Source organism: Myotis yumanensis, unplaced genomic scaffold (genome assembly GCF_028538775.1).
Source record: "Myotis yumanensis isolate MYYU_CA2020_CCGP unplaced genomic scaffold, mMyoYum1.0.hap1 SCAF_20, whole genome shotgun sequence".
Lineage (NCBI taxonomy): Eukaryota > Metazoa > Chordata > Mammalia > Chiroptera > Vespertilionidae > Myotis > Myotis yumanensis.
This window is the reverse complement of record NW_027223771.1, coordinates 16,838,396-16,858,600: the sequence shown is the minus strand read 5'-3', so window position 1 is coordinate 16,858,600 and position 20,205 is coordinate 16,838,396. Positions and strand designations below refer to the sequence as shown.

At 44.5% G+C, this 20,205-nt stretch overlaps 1 protein-coding gene and 1 pseudogene across 1 annotated transcript in view; both read left to right on the top strand.

Moving 5' to 3' along the window:
* LOC138998300 (zinc finger protein 551-like) overlaps positions 1 to 14,295 on the top strand; it is a 294,368-nt gene extending 280,073 nt beyond the window's left edge. The window contains exons 2-3 of the mRNA XM_070400360.1: positions 9,364 to 9,487; positions 11,209 to 14,295. Of these exons, the coding sequence (XP_070256461.1) occupies positions 9,367 to 9,487; positions 11,209 to 13,076 (1,989 nt within the window). The 5' untranslated portion in view covers positions 9,364 to 9,366 and the 3' untranslated portion in view covers positions 13,077 to 14,295. The remainder of the gene's footprint in view (positions 1 to 9,363; positions 9,488 to 11,208) is intronic.
* LOC138998301 (ornithine aminotransferase, mitochondrial-like) lies at positions 14,292 to 17,700 on the top strand (annotated as a pseudogene).
* The last annotated feature ends 2,505 nt before the right edge of the window (positions 17,701 to 20,205 follow it).

Below are 20,205 nucleotides of genomic sequence, written 5' to 3'. Positions count from 1 at the left end.
GAAGTGAAATAATGCTGAAATATTGCTAGAGGACAGAATTGAATCTGTTGGTTGATTAAAAATGTTACTGATTAGGAAATGCTAAATATTTGACTTGCCAGCTAAAAGTTTAAGGTTTGGATTGAATTGGGAAAAATTGTGTAGTTTTGGTTACTAAATGCCTTTGCTTATTGGTCTGATTAAAAAGAGGATTGATTTTATGACCTCAAATGAAAATTTTTAATACAGAAACCAGTTTAAATTTAATTGATATTCTTTAAATTAATTATAAAAGCTATAAACAGCTAATGAGATTTCAGTTTGTCTGCAATATAATGTTGGCCATCTATCTTTTAAGAATTTTGGTTTGCTCTGTCAAAAAAAAAAACACACTGTAGACAGCCACCATTTTGAGCTGCATGATTTGGCAGCCGCCATGTCAGCCACACGGCTTGCCACTCCCCTGGGGGCTGCCATCTAGAAACAGCAAAGGCCTCTCCCTCTGATTTAGTCAATCACAAAAGGAATGTCTGCTCACGGAGGCAGGATGGAATTTCAGGGGTGGAGTTTAAGGTGGAGGAAGGAAGTGTGATTGCCTCTCGGATTTATTTAATACTATTTTTAAGATGTCAAAGTCTTTAAAAGGGACTAATAGCAGTAATCTAATTTCTAAAGTGAAGTATGGTGATGATTGTTTCAGGTAGAAGCTGTGGTTTCATACTGGTCTTAGAGGGCACATTTTTCGTTTGCCTGGGAGGGACCCTCAGTGTGCCCTGCCTGGGGTAGTAACAGTCAGTCTTGTGCATTAGCTTAGTGCGGTGGTCGGCAAACCGCAGCTCGAGAGCCACATGCGGCTCTTTGGCCCCTTGAGTGTGGCTCTTCCACAAAAGACCACGTGCAGGCGAGCACGTACAGTGCCATTGAAACTTCTTGGCCCACGCACAGCAGTCTGTTTTGGCCTGGGTGAGTCTATTTTGAAGAAGTGGCGTTAGAAGAAGTGGGGGTACGTTCGCTGAGGTCGACCCCTCAGATTGAGGACGTTTTTAGCAAAGGCCAGATTAGGAGTACCCTAATTAAGTTAATAACAATGTACCTACCTATATAGTTTAAGTTTAAAAAAATTGGCTCTCAAAATAAATTTCAATCCTTGTACTGTTGATATTTGGCTCTGTTGACTAATGAGTTTGCCGACCACTGGCTTAGCGGCTTGAATCAGTGAGACTCACTGGGCATGGTACAGAGGGCCTCCACAGCTAGGACTTAAGTAACAGTTAAGTGGAGAGATGTTGGCTGTGACTGGTGAAAGGGCATCAAGTACAACACCAGGGGAAGTGGGCTAGGGTATCTGAGATCTGACTGTGGTTCTTCATAGGTTAGATTGAAGGAAAAACAGTCATGGAGAGAGGCTTTCATAGCAGGACTGAAGGCTTCCTCTATGAGTGTAGACTATCAAAGTCAGGGCAGTACGTGATCCTGTTTGAACTTGGCAAGCATTCTCTGGATGACACATGATGAGTAATAAGTAAGAGCGCAAGGAGATGTCTGTGAGGGCCTGGACTGTAGAGGTGGAGGGGTGAGATATGTGTGGAACATAGAGTGATGTGCACTTGGAGAGGGAGTGTGACTTCATGGCCAGAGCACCCTGATATTGACATAAGAGTGAATGAAGGGAGAGTCCATTTCGGGTGGAGTCTGGATGATAAAATAAGGATTATTTTGGGGTAATTGCCTGAAAAGAGGGGTTTTTTGGTGCTCCCTGCCAGGTTCAGTGCTTAGGTGACATTTATGTACCCACCTGCCTTTTGTTGTTGAGGGTGACACACTGATTCATAGGGATGCGATAGCATACATCAGTGTTACCCAGGCTTGGAAATCTCCAAGGGCATGGGTAAGGGAGAAGGGTAAGAGAGAAATGGATTATGGAGGTGGCAATCTATGATTTTGGAAAGTAAGGTAATTAGGAAACAACCCGTCCTAGCCACAGCACATTTGCATTACCTTTGAAATTGTGCCTCTGGGAATGAAGCTGTGTGAGAGAAGTGTTCAAAGAACTATGTGCAGCAGGTAGTACAAAGCGATGAGCTCTGCACCCTGGGATTGTGGTCTGAGGGTGAAGTGTGATGCCATGTTTTTAGTGTCTTTGAGGAACAATCTGAGGGACTACAAAGATAATGCCTGACAAGAGCAATATCAAATCACTCACACTCTCTTAATGGCCAACATCTCTTCCTACCCTCTGTTCCTGACACCCACTCTACTGTCAAGAGGAAGTATGGCGTACCTGTGAATCCCATAGCTCAGTTATGTTCTATCTGCTCAACGGCCTTTATTGTGGGAAGACAAAATATCACTAGAAATATAAGATGACAGTGATTTTCATGTGATGAAGGCCCGGCATCTTCTCTAGTGTGTAGAGTGGAGAGAGCAGGTTGATGTGTATGATGGAATATGACAGAGTTGGAACTTTAGGAGTGAATCTGATCCCGGGCTGTACTGTCCCCACTGTCCCCATTATGACAGTATATGAACTTTGAGGACGTGTACATTGCCTTCTCTCAGTAGGAATGTGGGCTCCTTGATGAGCCTCAGAGACTTCTCTATTGTGATGTGATGCTGGAAGTTTTTGCACTTTTATCATCTGTAGGTAAGACCTTCACATTCTTCCAATGTCCTGAGATGATGTCCTCTCTTCCTTTATTACTCTGATGTAGCTTTCATTCTTCTACAGCCAGTCCATGGGCTCTGCTAATTTTCCCAATGTCATGTCAGATGTGCTGTGGCTGCCATGGGTGAGGTCTGTGGAGAGTCCTGAGCCAAGGAGTCCACAAACATCCCTAAGACCAGTTTTCTCAGACAGTGCAGGATGTGTCTGGGAGTCAGGAGTATTATAGACAGCTTAATGGGTCCCACCTGCTGTTCCTCTCCCTGGGAGGATGACTTTGTCCAGATCCATGGCTTCTATTTCTACCTCCTTCCTCTAGCCAAAGGTCCTTGGTGACTGCCTGTGCCAGGTTATGGTCTTTACTTACATGAACCTTGAACTGTACTTACAAGATCACACTTCAGTTGTTTGTAATATTATCTTCTGTAAATACAATTGCAAACCAAATTGCACTAGGCCAGTGCTGGCTGCCCATCTCTGTCATTTTTCATTAATACTTGGATTATTTCTGTTGTACGTATTTGTAGAGAAGAATGTGCAGGATGAACCCTGATATTTTTTTACAGGGTGAACATGCAGTATGGTCTCAGAAGAGGCCTGGCCCTGTTGAGTTGCAACTGTGGGCTAGATATAGATCTTTTGTTGTGAGTCAATTGCACGGAACCATGTTATGTGCAACACACTTTTGTAAAGGAACTTCCACCTGTCACCACAGTCAGCATTCAGTTCCTCACCATATTTCTATTTTCACGTTGGCATAAAACGGATGATGAGGAGACCAATTCTGAGCAGAGTGTATATGTACCAGGAGAGTCATGTCAGGGCTTTTAAGACAGCCCCAGCAACCCAGAAGACACATCTTTTTCTCAGTCTTAAAAGATATTTTGGACCTGACTGAGTTACAAGCAGTATAGCTTGAGCAGAAAGCCTTCATCCATAACATATATGTGTGAGAGACTTCTGTTTCATTGCAAACCCTCACCAGCAACAGAGAGATGCCAATGGGCAGAAGCCCTGGAAAGAAGATATGGACAGGGCCTTACTTGTGTCCCAATGCAGCTTTTACTTAATATGGGTGCCTTCAACCATTAGGGAGATTGGGAAAGACTTGCCAGCCATCTCAGACAATCTCCAGCACCAGGCCACTTTTCACACTGGGTAGTGAGATTTCACAAGAATTTCTCAGTGGAAGAAGTCATGACGAGTGGGCTAAATGTGAAAAAGCTGCCAGCCACAACCAGAAAGTTGTTCAACATCAGGTTGTCTGCTCCAGATTAGTGATTTATAATTGTAAAAAAATGTGGGAAAGTTTTTAGAAAAATCTTTTTCCTCATTCATCATAGAAACGTTTATACTGTAGAAAAGCAATATGAGTGTAGTGATCGTGGGAAGTCCGTCATCCTGAGGTCCAAACTCATTCAACAACACAAAGTCCACACTGGAGAAAAGCTGAATGAGTGTCGTGATTGCGGGAAGTCCTTCAATCAAAGCAGTACCATCACTCAACACCAGAGAGGTCACACTAGTGAAAAACCTTATGAATATAGTGAATTTGGGAAATCTTTTACCTGCAATAATCACCTCCTTATCCACAAGAGAATTCACACTGGAGAAAAGCCATATAAGTGTAGTGACTGTGGGAAGTCATTTACACACAGGTCTACCCTCCTTCAACATCACAGCGCTCACAGTAGAGAAAAGCTATATGAGTGCAGTGATTGTGGGAAGTCCTTTAGGCAACACAGTAACTTCACTCAATACTAAAGAGTTCGCAGTGCTGCAAAACCTTATGAGTGTAGTGAATATGGGAAATCTTTTACCTGCAATAATCACCTCCTTATCCACAGGAGAGTTCACACTAGAGAAAAGCTATATGTGTGTACTGATTGTGGGAAGTCCTGTGTGCTCAGAAAAAAATGAATTCTGTATTCTTACTTATATTTTAGAAAATGATGAGTACTCCGAGCTGTTAGGATCTTCACTCCTTTGTCTCTGACTAAGGATTGAACTTAACCATTGTTTCCCCCAGACCACAATCCTAATATATGCTACACCTTTCAGGGACATTGTGCTGTGATGAATTTTTTCAGGTAGTTATTCACCAACATGCAAACCACTTGCTGTATATGGCTCTGGTTTATGATCTTTTTATAAAGGTACCTTTTTCATTTGTACCTTTAATTTATTGGTTCTATTCTCTGCCTGGGATGAATTGAAAGCACAATTGTGATCTGTCAGCAGATAGAGGTGAAGAGATATTGTGGGGATTCCAAACTTTCAGTGCTTCTGAAGGGACATCATGATGACAGAAAATCACTCTTTGGCCATTATTTGCTTATTTTACATTTCTGCCGAAAGCCTTAAAGCAAGACTGCAGGACTTTATGGTTCTAATTTGCAGCCTGGTACCTCTATTATTGGTGAAGTCAAAGGTCACCCTGAAGAGGAGGTCTTTGTTGTGCTTCTGTGAAGCACTTTGTTCATAGTGTGTATGACATAAGTCTCAGCAAATGATCCATATGTCATGATGGAGAAATTTCATAGGCTGGTGTCATTTGTAGTAAGAATCTGGGGGTTGTGTGCAACCACAATTAGGGCAGAAGCACTTTTTCCATTGTGAGTGGGAGAGACTGCAGTAAATTAGTTGAAAAATGCCTCCTCTGAATGTTTTCCACAAATGTTGCAGGGCCTGTGGCTTGCGTGATGTTTGTGTACAGATATTCTCAGGACCTCCATACCTGTTTACTATGACTGAAGTCATTGGCAGAGAAAATAGTCTTATAATTTTACTATTCTGCTGGCCCCCCTAGGGTGTTCACCTCAAGGTTGATGCTCAACATACAAGAATTCAAAGGTAGAGGAAGAGTAATCCTATAATCAACCCCAGGACATTTCTTGCAACCAGTCAACATTCCTATGGATTCTGATGATAATAGTCTAGATTGCTTACCAATATTTGCTGGGACTATGGCAAGGCTGTTCCTTCCAGTATATGAGAAATGACATGCAACAAACTGCACTTTTTAAGTATGTACTATTTGGTGAGGTTTGATGTACATATAAAGCTGTGAAGTTGTCACACATGAAATAAACTTATCTGTCACCAATGTACAGGGTGGAGCAAAAATAGGTTTACAATAGTGAGCACCCAAAACACATAGTTTATTGTTTTTAAAAAAGTATTTTAAACATTAGTTTATTGATTCTTTTAGGGAGAATGGGAAGGAAGGGCGGGAGAGAAACATCTATATGAGAGACATATGTTAATCTGATGCCTCTTGCATGCCCCCTACTGGGGTTTGAGGAAGACATGTTCTAGTGCCCTGACCTGTTCTAGTGACCTTTAAGTGTAGGGGATGATGCCTAACTGAGTGAGTAACACTAACCAGGGCAGAGTAAATTCTTGTATTATTATTTGTTAATTATTGTATTACTTCCCATACCAACAACTCTAACCCTACTTTTGGCATACCCTATATTTCCTTCTGCCCTTTTACAAACTCTCTCTCTACCTTCCCCAGTCCTACAAGTAGGCATTGATTTTCCTTCCATTACAACGCAGTAGAGCATATTTTTCATAATTTTATAGGCACTAGAAGGTGTGTGCTCTTTAACAAATATTGGTTTCCTTCACCCTACATAGTTATTTTGAGATTCAACACAAATTGTGTACTGTGAATTACTACTTTAATTATGTGTCTATGACTTTGGTTATTTCCAGGTGTGGGGTATTACAGAGAAATCTGCTGGGCATATTGTGTTCAGTTCATTATCTAGATGTATGTTTTACTGATCAAACTGTTGTTGTGTGGGTGAATGTTTTACATTGTAAGATATGTGGAACTGTGATCTAAAATGCTTATTTCCTTTGCATTCCCACCCACCCACAGTAATGAAAATTCCTGTTTTTCTGAAACTCTGCCAGCACATATGATGGTAATTTTTTCAAAATACTAGCCCAATAAATGAGTATAGGATTACCTCACCTTTGTTTTACTTTCATTTACCTAACAATTTTTGATGGTGAGCATTTGTTTCATACATATATTCACATTGTCTTTATCATATTTGTTAAAATATCTGCTCAGAATCTTTTAACAATTTTTAAAATGAATTTATTACCTGGAGAGCATTATGCTAAGCAAAATAAGCGAGTCAGAGAAAGATCAGTATCACATGATATCATCATTTGTGGAATATAATGAACAGCATAAACCAGCGGTTCTCAACCTGTGGGTCATGGCCCCTTTGGGGGTTAAACGACCCTTTCACAGGGGTGGCCTAAGACCATTGGGAAACACATATATAATTATATATTGTTTTTTGGGGTCACCACAACATGAGGAGCTTTATTAAAGGGTCGCGGCATTAGGAACGATGAGGTCCACTGGCATAAAGTGATGAACAAAAATACATTCAGAGACAAAAGCATCAAAGAGACCTTCAAACCTCATAAAAAAGGCATGAGAGGGTGATCGGGGTTTGGAGGATAAGAGATCCAAAGAACAGTATGGGAGGTGCTCTTTATGTCAGTGTAGCAGGTGGGGGAACCCGGCTGAGCTGCACAGTCACCCACAGGGTATGATGACATCAGTGTGGTCCTGGGACTAAAACCAGAGCAGCCGGGCACTAACATTGACAGACAAGTGAATGAAAAGGGAGTCCATTTCTGATGGTGTCTTCATGATATGATATGGGAAATTTTAGGATAATTTCTAACAAGATGGGTTGTTGTGGTGCTACATACGAGGTCCAGAGCTTAGGTGACATATATGTGCCCACCTGTCATTTCTAGTTGAGGCCTGACCCAGTGAACAATAGGAATGAGATAGCATACATCAGTGTCACCTGCACTTGAAAATCTCCACCAGCATGGGGAAGGGAGAACAGAGAAGGTTGAGAGAGAAATATATCACAGAGGTGGTGAACTAGAATTTTAGAAAATAAGCTAGTTAGAAAACAACCTGTCCTTGTGATGGCTTATTTATGTCATTAGTGAAATGTGCCTCTGGGAATGAAGCTGTGAGACAAGTGTGGATCAAAGAACTATGGGCAAAAGGTAATGCAAAGTGATGGCCTCAGCAAACTGGGATTGGAGTCGGAAGTGTAATGTGCATTAGCATTTTGAGGGACAATTTGGAGGACAACATGGGTATTGCCTGACAAGACCAGTGTCAAGTGACTCACACTCCCTTTATGTGCAACATCTTGTCCTATCCTATGTTACTGGCACCCACTGTTATTGAAAGGGGGCAGTCTGACTCTCATTTGAGGCCCAAAGCACAGGTATATTATAACTGCTCATCTGCCTTTATTGTTGTGAGAGACACAGCATCAATCTGCACTAATAAAAGACAAACATGCAAATTGCCTGTACCTTCGCTACACCTTAAGCCACGCCCACCAGCCAGTCAGAGCGACTATATGCAAATTAACCAAACAAGATGGCGGCCGGCAGCCATGGAGCTGGAGCAAGCAGGAGGCTTGGTGGCCCCAATGATGGAGGAAGCCAAGCTTCCCGCTTGCCACAGCGGGCTCTGAGCTCCACTCAAAGCAACAAAGTTTCAATTATAGAAGGTAAATAAACCCCAGATACCTGCTTTCAGCTGGCCGTGGCCATGGAGCTGGAGCAACCAGCAGGCTTCCCTCTCCCCCACCCTGGCCAGCTCTGAGCTCCTCTCAAAGCTACAAAGTTTCAATTATAGAAGGTAAATAAACCCCAGAATTAAAAAAGAAAAGAAAAGGAGAGGCTGGGAGCTTCCGTCGCCAGGGGGCTTGGCCAGCCTGAAAACAGCCCTCAGCCCCTCACCCAGACTGGCCAGGCACCCCTGCGGGACTCTCCACCCAAAAGGGGGTGTGGCCAGCCTGAAAACAGCCTTCAGCCCCTCAGCTAGGCTAGCCAAACCTCCATGGGGTAAGGGTCCCCACTGGGGAAGGGGCTTGACCAGCCTGCAAACAGCCATCAGCCTCTCACCCAGGCTGGCCAGGCACCCCAGTGGGGACCCCCACCCTGAATGGGGTGTGACCAGCCTGCAAACGGCCATCAGCCCCTCACCCAGGCTGGCCAGGCACCCCATTGGGGACCCGCACTCTGAAGGGGATGTGACCAGCTGCAAACAGCCATCAGCTCTAACAGCAGAACAACTGGGAATGACTGGTCACTATGACACATACTGACCACCAGGGGGCAGACGCTCACTGCAGGAGCTGCCCCCTGGAGGTCAGTGCACTCCCACAGGGGGAGTTCTCCTCAGCCACAAGCCAGGCTGACGGCTGCCAGTACAGCGGTGGTGGTGGGAGCCTCTCCCACTTCCTCAACAGCACTAAGGATATCCGAGTGCAGCTTAGGCCTGCTCCCTGCTGGCAAGTGGACATTTCCCCAGGGCTGCCGGGCTGCCAGAGGAATGTGTGACTACCAGCTTGGGCCCGATCCACCAGGGAGTGGGCCTAAGCCAGCAGGTGGACATCTTCCGAGGGGTCCCAGACTGCAAGAGGGCATAGGCTGGGCTGAGGGCCCCCCCCCCCCCCCAAGTGCACAAATTTTTGTGCACCGGGCCTCTAGTAGGAATATAAGGAGATATTGACTTTGATGGGACTAAGGCCTGCTGTCTTCCCTGATGTGGGGAATAGAGGAAGCAGATGGTTGTGCCGGGTGGGGAGTGTGACAAACTTTGCATCTCAAGAAGAATCTTATCATGGGATGTACTGTCCTCATTATGACAGGATATGAATTTTGAGGACGTGGCTATTACGTTCGCTCAGGAGGAGTGGGAGATCCTTGATGAGGCTCAGAGACGTCTATACTGTGATGTGATGCTGGAAGTGTTTTCACTCCTATCATTCGTAGGTAAGACCTTCATCTCTCCTAGTGTACTGAAGTGATGCCCACTCTTTATTTATTCTCCAGACATAGCACTGTCTCTCTCAAAGCAAGACCATGGGCTCTGCTCATTTCCCCCACTGTCTTGTGAAATGTGCTGTGGCTGCCAGTGCTGAGCTCTCAGAGAGCCCTGAGCAATAGACTCCACAAACTTCCCTAACACCAGTTGCCTTAGGAACTGCAGGAAGTGTCTGGGTGTCAGCAGTCTTACAGACAGCTTAATGGGTCCCTCCTGCTCTTCCTCACCCAGGAAGGGTGACTGTATCCAGATCCATGGCCCCCACTTCTGCACCTTTCCTGTAGATAAGGACCTTGGTGAATGCCTGTGCCAGGTATCTTCTTTATATACAGGAACCAGTTGCTGTTATTGTAAGACCCTCCTTCCATTGTTGTTTGTAATATTACCTTCTGTGAATACTATTGCAAGCCGAATGTAATGCGCAAGTGATGGCTGCTCACCTTTGTTGTCTTTCCTTGAAACTTGGAATACTTAGTTTGTAGATATTTCTAGAGAAGGAGGTGCAGAGAGAACCCTGGGTTTCTGCAGGGTGAACGTACAGGATGTTCCTAGGGGAAGCCTGGCCTTGCTGAGTGGCAGCTCGAGGGAGGTATGACATAAGGATGGTGTTCAGATTGTACCAGGAACCTGCTCCTGTCTAATGATGTTTGGTGCAAGTTCCAGTGGCCACCCCTCATTTATACATTTCCTTTTCCATATTTGACACTTTGCTGGCTTCTTATTTCATCAGTGACTTTCTAGCTTTGGATATCTTTGCCATTGTGTCCTTTTTACGTCACCTATTCCTTTGCACTTCTCTTTCTGCAGTATTCTACAACATGGACCTATGCAAGCGTTATAAGGAGCACATACACTGAGTGGCCAGATTATAATGACCACCCCGTCAGCACTTTATTGACACTTCGAAAATACTCAATATTGAAAACTTCCTAAGCAAATACTCTCAAGGTTTTATTATCATTATTATTATTATTCTTTGCATAACTAATTCATTTCTTTGTACTGATGGGGTGGTCATAATAATCTGGCCACTCAGTGTACATGCTTAAATACCCCTAAAATACCAGCTGCTTGTTTATTGAATTTTACTTGGAATGAGATGTAACCAACCTTCTGCACAGCTTGCCCGTGTCACCAGCATAGAAGATCTGCTGCAGTGATGGCAAACCTTTTGAGCTTAGCGTGTCAGCATTTTGAAAAACCCTAACTTAACTCTGGGGCCGTGTCACATATAGAAATTTTTTGATCTTTGCAACCATAGTAAAACAAAGATTTATATTTTGATATTTATTTTATATATTTAAATGCCATTTAACAAAGAAAAATCAACCAAAAAAATGAGTTTGCATGTCAACTTTGACACACGTGTCATAGGTTCGCCATCACTGATCTACTGAATGCTGTTAGCAGCAGAATGAGCTGGACAGTCCACTTCTCCTCCATGTGGTACTTGTCTTGTTTTTGCTCTATTTCTGCTGAAGTCTCCCTTGTTTTGTGATCTTCAGTGCTCAAGAACTTCAGAGTGACCTCTTACTAATCCATCTTTCAGGTCTTTTATTTTCAGCCAATTGCATGAAACCAATGTAGTATGTGCAACCCACTTTTATAATGGGACTTCCCGCTGTCACCAGAGTCAACATTCATTTCGTCATCATTCCTCTGTTTTCAGGTCCTTGGTGTAAGATGGATGATGTGGAGGCCTATTCTCAGCACAGTGTATCTATAGGAGATTATCAGGTCAGGGCTTCCAGGACAGCTGCAGCCACCCAGAGGTCCCATCTGTGTAAGCCGTGCTTCTCAGTGTTAAAAGATATTTTGCACCTGAGTGAGTTACAAGTGGTTTACTTTGAGAAGAATGTGTTCTTAAGTGATGCATGTTTGAGAGACTTGTGTTCCAGTGCAAACCCTCACCAGCAACAGAGGGATTCCAGTGGAGAGAAGCCCTGGAAAGAAGATATGGAGAGTCCCTCGCTTGTGACCTGTTGCTGCTTCTACTTATCTGGGATGCCTGTAGCTAGTATGGAGGTTGGGGAAGACTCCCCAGCCATGTTAGGGCTTCTCCAGCACCAGGCCACTCTTAACACTGTGGAGCCACACAGTAACAATGAGATTTCACAGGAATTTCTCAGTGGAAAAAGACATCACCAGTGGGTGGAATGTGAAAGAGCTGACAGCCAGAAACAGAAAGTTGCTTATCAGAAAGGTCTCTGCTCTGGAGATATGGTTTATGAGTATAATAAATGTGGGGAAGTGTGTAGACAAATGTTTAACCACCCTCCACATGGGAGAGTTCACACTGGAGAAAAGCCTTATGAGTGCAGTGAATGTGGGATACCCTTTCGTCAAAAGTGTCACCTCATTGTACACCAAAGAGTTCACACTGGAGAAAAGCCTTATGAGTGCAGTGAATGTGGGATATCCTTTCGTCAAAAGTGTCGCCTCATTGTACACCAAAGAGTTCACACTGGAGAAAATCCATATGAGTGTAGCGAATGTGGGAAGCATTTCAGAGAAAAGGCTGCCCTCACTAAACACCACAGTGTTCACACTGGAGAAAAGCCATATGAGTGCAGTGAATGTGGGAAACATTTCAGAGAAAGGTCTAACCTCAATAAGCACCACAGAGTGCACACTGGAGAAAAGCCATATGAGTGTAGCGAATGTGGGAAGTATTTCAGAGAAAAGGCTGCCCTCACTAAACACCACAGAGTTCACAGTGGAGAAAAGCCATTTGAGTGCAGTGAATGTGGGATATCCTTTCGTCAAATGTATAACCTCACTATACACCAAAGAGTTCACACTGGAGAAAAGCCATATGAGTGCAGTGAATGTGGGAAACATTTCAGAGAAAGGTCTAACCTCAATAAGCACCACAGAGTGCACACTGGAGAAAAGCCATATGAGTGTAGCGAATGTGGGAAGTATTTCAGAGAAAAGACTGCCCTCACAAAACACCACAGAGTTCACATTGGAGAAAAGCCATATGAGTGTAGTGAATGTGGGAAGCATTTCACTGCAAGGGCTGAACTCACTACACACTACAGAGTTCACACTGGAGAAAAGCCATATGAGTGTAGTGAATGTGGCATATCCTTTCGTCAGAGGTCTCACCTCACTAAACACCACAGAGTTCACACTGGTGAAAAGCCATATGAGTGTAGTGAATGTGGGATATCCTTTCGTCAAATGTATAACCTCACTATACACCAAAGAGTTCACACTGGAGAAAAGCCATATGAGTGTAGCGAATGTGGGAAGCGTTTCCGTGAAAGGGCTGCCCTCACTATACACCACAGAGTGCACACTGGAGAAAAGCCATATGAGTGTAGTGATTGTGGGAAACATTTCAGAGAAAGGTCTACCCTCAATAAGCACCACAGAGTGCACACTGGAGAAAAGCCATATGAGTGTAGTGAATGTGGGAAATCCTTTAGTGAAAGCTCTATCCCCAGTGAAGACAAGAGAGTTCACACTGGTGAGTGTAGTGAGTGTGGGATTCCTTTTAGCTACAACTATAATCTGGTTAGACAATTGTAATTTCACACTGGAGAAAAGATGTAAATGTGCAGGGAATGTTTTATTTTTCTCACTAAGAATAAGAACACTTAAGGGGCTCTAAGGGACCCATTTACATGAATGTAAACCCCTTTAATGAGAACATACACTCTGCTAGATTCGTCATAAAATTGAGGTACAAGTGAGACTTGAAGTATCTGTGTTGGACTTGCTAACATGTCCAGACCTACAACCCAAATGATGTCACTGTGAGTGTTTATCACTAAAGAGATTTCACAGCTAACACCTGCCTCACCTGAGGAATGTGCATCGATCACATTCCCTGGGTACTCAGGGGAATGTATTCTGTGTTCTTGCTTCTGCTTGTGGTAATTATGATTCCTCCAAGCTCTTGGCAGTATCTTCATTCATTTCTCTATGACTAGAAAATGGACCTGACCCAGGATTCATCCAGAGCAGCTGTTCTCAGCTAAGCAGTGCTACCTCTTTCAGGGACATAGTGGTACTCACATTATGCTTTGATAAATTTTGGGGGTTTTTTATTCACCAACCTGCAAACTCTGTGCTCTCCTCTGCTCTGGTTTATGATCTTTTTTTTTTAAAGGTGTTTTTATATTTGTGTTGTTATTTATTAGTGCATTATTTTCAACACCAACTACTCTAAACCTGAATTTGCCACACTCTGTATTTACCCCCAGTCATTTTGTAATATTTCTGCTTCCCCAACCCTCCATGCAGACATTGATTTACCTTCCTTTACAATAGAGTAGTTCATATTTTTCATAATTTTATTGGCACTATAAGGTGAATTCTCTTTAACAAACACTGGCTTCCTTCATGCTATACAGATGTTTGAGATTTAACACTAACGTTTATATAAATAATTTTTTTATTTCTAGAAAATATTGTATTCTATGGATAACCACTTTTACTATTGAGCTGCTTATAATTTCAGTTATTTCTACGTTTGGGGTTTTAAAAATAAAACAGCTCAGAATATTGTATTCCATTCTTTCTACAGATGTATGTCTTATTAAACTGTTCCAGTGTCAGTGAATGTGGTACATTTCAACATATATGGAACTATGACCTCAAATGGTCAATCAGTTTGCCTTCCCACCCACCCAGAAAATTCTATGCAACTCTGCCAGCACATGCAAAGGTTAATCTTTTTAAGTAATAGCCCCATCAATGAGTGTACTGTTAACTCGCTTTTGTTTTAACTTCATTTCCATAAAGATATTTGATGGTGATGATTTCTTCATGTATTTCTTTCAGTGTCTTTATCTTCTTTGTTAAAATGCTCAGGATTTTTTGTTTACTTTTAAACTTAATTTATTATTCTATTCTAACCAATAGGAGGGCGGTGCAGCCTCTAAGACATATGTTTCAATTTCACTCAGTCCTCAGTGACTCGACTGATTTTTTGGCCATATGGCATTCTTGGTTTTTGAATTCTATAAACAAAATGGTTTTTCTCAATTTTTACCCTATGTATGATTTATAGCCCACTTGTACCATACACTTACACATTTAATCTGCATTGTTAATTCTCCACTGGTGTTCTTTAAGTTTAAGCATTTAATGATACATTGAAGTCTAGGATTGTGGTAGTTGAAAATTTCCCTGGTGTAAATGTCATAACTACATTCAAACTGCGAAAATGATGGCATTGAACATGGACATAAGATATTTCAGTAGTACATCATTTTCTTTTACTAGTGACTGGGTGTATGGACTTGTGCACATTGAAAGGAAATTAATTAGAAAGTGACAAGTGGGGTGGGACTGGCTGAGACGGGTCTGACACAGCCTAATGCCAACCTCCCACAGTCCCTCCCCATTAGGCTCCACCTGGGGCAGCGCCTTGGCTTCAAGGGTGTCTGTGGAATGAGTGGGATCCCTCTGGCAGGTTAGGTCCTGGGGCCTGGCCTGGAGGGAATCGGGCCAAAACCAGCTCTCCGATACCTGCTGAGGGGTCCTGGATTATGAGAGGGCAGTTGTCAGGTGACACAACCCAGAATCGGGCTCCCTCCTCTCTGGTTCCGGGATGCGTGACCTGAGAATTGTCGTTGTCTTCCATCACTATCTCTCATCCCAGTGGTTCTGGTATCTATCTATTCTCAGATACATTAGTGACTTATTTTACTAAAAACCCCTGATAAGTTTCTCCCTGGCCAGAGAGCTCAGTTGATTAAAGCATCATCTCAGTAGTGCCAAGGTTGTGGGTTCCATCCTCAGTCAGGCTCCATGCAAGAATCAAACAATGTGCTGCCACCAAGACATAGCCGCTGGTTCTGGAGCCAGAGGCGCCACCAGGGATCATTGAACCCAGCAGGTCGTCCCTGGATCCAGGCTGAGCAATCTGCATTTCCATCTTAATCGCAGGAGAAAGGGTAGCTGGTCGGTGGAATTCTTGCTCCACAGACAGGATGCTTTCCAAGCTAGCTCGTCTGCAGACTGTGGCGGGGCGCCCACACGCCAGTGACTTCTGCTACATCCGTGGCGACTAAGAAGATGGTCCAAGGCCCTCTATGGTCGGATGACGTTTTTGAACGGGGAAGCCAAGTATGGCGCTCACAACTAAAGGGTGTCCCAAAATTCACGCAAGAAGTAATTTTGATAGAAAACACAGGTTTATAATTTAAAAATGTAAATTTTTTATTGATTCATAATGTATACAGTATAGGTTTTTGTATGGAATAGCACAACGGGTAAATGGCCTCCACAGCTTTGCTGGTACACACGCAAAGCCGTGGTCTTCATTGTCTCTGCTCCTGGGCCATAATTGGTACTTGGTAATGCTTATCAAATTGAAGGGATTGAAATCACAGGGTAACAAATATTAAAATCTGCTTCAATAAACCAAGTAAAATTGGGCTTTTATTTTTGTCGTTGCTAATGCTCACGCAAAATTCAAATCTTGCGTGAATTTTGGGACGCTCTTTACCACCTCTTACTGGTCACCCTGGAGAGAGGGACAGGTATTTCCCTGTGGGATGCGGAAGGCAGGAAATGCTTTAGTTTTCTGAGTATGCACAGCGCCGTCAACCAAGGGCATTGCCACCCCAAGATTGTGGACGCCCTGAAGAGCCAGGCGGGGAAGCTGACGCCGACCTCGCGGGCCTCCTACAACAACGTGCCGGGCGAGGACCAGGAGAACGTCACGAAGCTCTTCAACTACCACCAGGTTCTCCCCATGAGCACAGACAGGGTGGAGGCCGGGGAGACCGCTTTCAAGCTGGCGTGGCGGTGGGGCTGCACCGTGAAGGGCATCCCCAAGGACAAAGCCAAGATCGTCTTCGCAGCTGGAAACTTGGGGCAGGACTGTGTGTGCCATCTCCAGCTCCATGGACCACAGCAGCGATGATAGCTTTGGCCCCTTCAGGCCGGGGTTCAAGATCATTCCCTACAACGACTTGCTTGCTTTTGAACGTGTTCTTCAGGATCCAAACGATGGTGTGTTCATGGTCAAACCCATTCAGGGCGAGGCGGGCGTCATTGTCCCGACCCAGGCTGCCTGATGGGTGTGCGCAAGCTCTGCACCCGGCACCCGATCCTGTTTATTGAATGATACCCATACAGGACTGGCCAGGACTGGTCGATGGCTGGTGGTCGGCCATGCAAACGTCAGGCCTGACCTCGTCCTCCTGGGCAAGGCCCTTTCCGGTGGCCTGTACCCCGTGTGGGTGGTGCTTTGTGACGGCGAGATCATGCTGACCGTCCAGCCCGGGAGCGCGGCTTCATGTACAGGGGCAACCCTCTGGGCAGTCGCGGGGCCATTGGCCATTGCCGCCTGCGAGGTTTTGGAAGAAGAGAACGAGCTCAGGAAGCTGCCCTCGGACATTGTGACCACCTTGCGTGGGAGGGGGCTGCTGAACGCCATCGTCACCTGGGAAACCAAAGATTCAGATGCTTGGAAGGTGCACCTGCGCTTCGAGATAATGGACTTCTGTCCAAGCCCACCCACGGCGACATCATCAGGTTCCACCTCCGCTGGTCATCAAGGAGGACGAGGTCCACGAGGCCATAGAGATCATCAACAAGACCATCAATCAGTCTTTCTGGGTCCGCCTCCGCCGGCTTTCTGAGGGCCCCCACCGCTTTCTGAGGGCAGGGCCTGCTTCCCTGGTGTGGGGCATGTTCCCACGGGGCGGGGCCTGCTTCCCCAGGGGCGGAGCCAGTTCGGCCACATCCTCCTAACAGCCTCTGTGGTGCTGCTCTCAGCGCGGGCTCATTCCACTCCCCTGTGTCTCCAAGGACCTTTTAAAACATATGCTATTTTCAGTTCATACATGCTAGAGCGGCATTTATAACCACGCAGGTGGCTGTGTAAGAGAACATGAGGGAGTCTGTTTGATCACGTGTGTGTGTGTGCTGAGGCGAAATGCTCCCTCTGTATGTAGGCAGCCTTTTCGGCAAGTCCCATGTGGTGTTTACAGGTTTTTATCATTTCCTCGCTGGTGTAAATATACTGTATTTCAAAAAGGTATATGGGGTTTTACATAGAAGACTGCTTTAACCTTCTAAAGTTGAATCATAATCACTGAATTTTAGGAAGGACGAAATGGTTAAGCTTATATAAAAGTACTAGGTTTAAATAAACTTTACATTAGCCAACACCAAGACATGTCATTATTTTGAATTGAGAACTAATGTTCAACATTCCCAAATTACGTTTTCAGTATTGGTATAATTTGTAAAAAATACTCATTTTCAGTTTTTCTTTAAATTTAAAATAAAGCTTATATTAAAAAAAGAATCAAACAATGTATAAAATTAGTGGAACACAAAATGGGTGTTTCCCTCTCCCTATTCTTCTCTCTCTTGCTCTCTGATCAATATATTTGTGTGTTTTTTCACCAAACGAGTCAACACATGCGAACACCATCACAGACCAGGCTGGAACCCTGAGGCGAACCAGCCATAAGGGTTCTCATGAGGGCAGAGCACACAGTGAGGGAGAGGACAGGAGGGGAGGGGGCCTGCTGTCAGTGTGAGGTGGGGAACTGGGGCTGAGCTGAGTCACCCACAGGTAATTATGGCATCTGTGCTCCCAGAGACTAAACCCGAAGGGCCTGGGAAAAGCTCTCGGCCTGGACATGGGCTTTGTGGTCTCAGCACCTTCTAACCAGGGGTTGAAACTGAGCTATTTTGGATTCAGGTGATTGAGGAGCCCAGATCCCTCCCAGGCATTCTGGAGCAGCTCCTAATACTTGAGGCCCTCAAATGAGTTCACGTACCTCTGAGCAGCCCATATACTCTCCTAAGCCCCATGGGCATTCTTTGAATCTATTTTTGCATTTCTGGGTAATTTTCCATTTTCATTTCATTAGAAATACCACTGCCCAACCAGTCCTGGAGGTAGCATGGATTCTCCAGAAAATGGTGCTATGTGTTTTTAATGGTGAGACCATTCTGCAGTACAAGCATTTCCTGAAGGAGAGGCTTGGTCTCAACATACCACATTTGGGGGATGCTTTCCAGGTGGTCTCCCTGCTCCATAAGTTTGGCCTGTGCCGAGCAGACCCTTGCACCTGGAATGAGGTGATGGAGCCTGGACTCTGAGGGACAACATACCGTGGGATGTGAGGTTGAGGGGGCAGAGAGGTTGGGCCCCTGAACAGGTTTGGTTTTAGGGGTTCCTGCCAGCATATGGGGGTGTGTCCATTGTGTGTGTGTCCTGTGGCACTGTCTGGGTGGCCCCAATTGTTTGTTTCTGTGTGTGTGTGTTCCCCTCAAGGTATTGCCTATGTCTACATTGTGGGTCTATGTGAGCCTGGACGTAAGTCCAGCACCTGAGTGCCCAGAAGAGGCTGGGGGTGTTCTCTACCTGCATGTTTCTGTGCTCCTGTTATCTGTATATTTCTCTCTGAGTCTGTGCACCCCAACCACTGACAAGTCATAGTGAATCTCCGGAGAGGTGATGTAGAGGACTACCTGTTTTTCTTCCCCACCACCAGTTGAGCCCCTTATTCTCCTGCTCATCCAGGCATCTGGTGTCCCTCTGGAGGTCCCATCTCAGGTATGAATTAAGCACAGGGCCAGTTCATAGAACCTCAGGCTGTAGCAAGGTGGGGAATAGGGGCAGACTGTGATGACAGACAGGAGGTATAGAGCGTGGATTGGAAATGTTTGTGGAAGACTGTGCCTTCTTGGAGTAGCTGGGTGATCCAGGATCCTTGGAAAGGAATGTGAAGATGGGTGCATGTGGGGGAAAGCTGAGGGGAAGACTTCTAGGCTCCTAAATCCCCACTAATAATGAGGAACTGGACATCCCTGGAGAGGGTTTTCCTTGCCCATGTGAAAGCTAAGCTGAAAACTAATAGAGGACGGTGTCTGGGTCTACTCATAGCATCACTCCTGGACCTCTAGGTTCTAGTTATCTACAGGGAGTGGATGGCCACATGGGACCTAGAGGGAGAACTGGCTCTCCTCACTCCAGTGCCTAAAGTTATGTTGGAATCCCTCAGAAACATCTTCTACTAAGATAAGTTCATTTTTATCACTCAAAGTCTAACCTAAGTTATGGAAATGAAGGGATGACTTTATTCAGAAACCATCATACTTTAGTGGTTAAATGAAAGCCACGAGGGGGCTGAAACTGGTTTGGCTCAGTGGACAGAGCATCGGCCTGCAGACTGAAAGGTCCCAGGTTTGATTCCGGTCAAGGGCATGTACCTGAGTTGCGGGCACATCCCCACTAGGACATGTGCAGGAGGCAGCTGATCGATGTTTCTCTCTCATCGATGTTTCTAGCTCTCTCTCTCCCTTCCTCTCTGTAAAAAATCAATAAAATATATATTTTTTAAAAAAAGCCAGGAGGGGATCATGACTATGACACTAATTATGTGGGGTTTTTCTGAGATCAGCGATAATGATACTATTAGCCTCCCAGGTAAAAGAAGACACATTGACTGCATTCAAATGAATCTCTGATAACTGTTCTAGAGAGATTGCTCTGGATTTAATGCTATGTTCTTGAAAATTCAATACCTTAATTATTAAATTTTTCTTTTTTTTTTTTATCCTCAGCTGAGGATATGTTTATTGATTTTAGATAAAGAATAAAGGGAAACAGGGAGATAAATAAGTAAACATTAATGGGAGAGGAACATGGATCAGTTGCCTTTCATACATGCCCCAACCA